At 50.5% G+C, this 1069-nt stretch overlaps 1 protein-coding gene across 1 annotated transcript in view; it reads right to left on the minus strand.

The window, feature by feature from the left end:
- Positions 1-47: 47 nt before the first annotated feature.
- Pmar_PMAR024834 (protein arginine n-methyltransferase, putative) overlaps positions 48-1069 on the minus strand; it is a gene marked incomplete at both ends in the record, with an annotated part of 7303 nt that continues 6281 nt past the window's right edge. The window contains one exon of the mRNA XM_002772105.1: positions 48-1069. This exon is cut by the window's right edge and continues 4 nt beyond it. Within this exon, the coding sequence (XP_002772151.1) occupies positions 48-1069 (1022 nt within the window).

The raw sequence follows: 1069 nt of genomic DNA on the forward strand, positions 1-1069 counted from the left end.
TATCTAAGTAGCACAACTGTAGCCCCTGTGTGGTAATAGCTACTTACCCTTGCTAGAGTGAATCCTGCATCAGGCTTCTTCCAAAGATAATCTCCACTAGACATGACATAGGAGGGGCTCTCGTCAGCTGACGTAGTGATCTGTGCCGCTAGCCTGTCAGGGAAGAAGCCTCCCCGAGGTAGGTCCAAGTTATTCAGCTCTATCTTCACCATTCTTGTGCCGTACAGAGGAGTCATTCCATCAGGCAAGCTGAGCTTGAGGATGTTCTTGTGACCATTAGGCACGACTGACTCTGTCTTCACTTCAGTGATGTCACCACAAACACTCGTTGAGTCGACGGCAGTGCATGTCACAGCCGGTTCTCTCTCCATATCCCATTCTAATAAGGGCCACATGTATATCCTTAGGATGCTGCCACCGACAATAGCTGACCGCTCGTTCTCTGAGCCTCTGATCATTAGTGTGAGCTGAGCTTCTCCAGCAGTGAGAGCTGTGCCGATGGTCAACTCTTTTACTTGGTTGCTGCCACCAGTTACTGTTAGACCTCCCGGTAACAAGAAATGCGGGTCCAAGACTCCCCCTGTTGGTACAGCCAGGCGAGTGAGCAGAGGTCGGCCTATCTCCAGAGCAGTGTACGGTGCGCTCTCCAAAGCTACCATGGATATGATGCGGATATATTCCTTGTCACCCGATTGGCCAACGAACCCGGCCATGTTCATAACTATTTTGTAGTTCGTATCGGGGCTCAACCCATTTCGACGATCGAAAACTATGAAGAACTCTCTGGAGGTGGCAAAAGAACGGTAGTAACAGCCTCTCGGCATGGGGAAGCCGTTTTCCGCGTCATCGCTCCATAGCTCCTTGAACAACTTGCCGCAGATATATTGTCGTGCCTCGTCAAACTCGTCTTCGCCCGTGTTGGCATCATCAATCTCAGCGCTCTCCATATCGGAATAGTATGCTTCTAGGAAGCCAGTATTGACAAAGATGATCTTCAGCTGGGTCAGCTCGGTCGACTGGGTGTACTGCTTGCCAACAGTTCCACCCGCCGTCTTGAATGATATGATTC

Source organism: Perkinsus marinus, assembly GCF_000006405.1.
Source record: "Perkinsus marinus ATCC 50983 genomic scaffold scf_1104296962086, whole genome shotgun sequence".
NCBI classification, from domain to species: Eukaryota; Perkinsozoa; order Perkinsida; family Perkinsidae; genus Perkinsus; species Perkinsus marinus.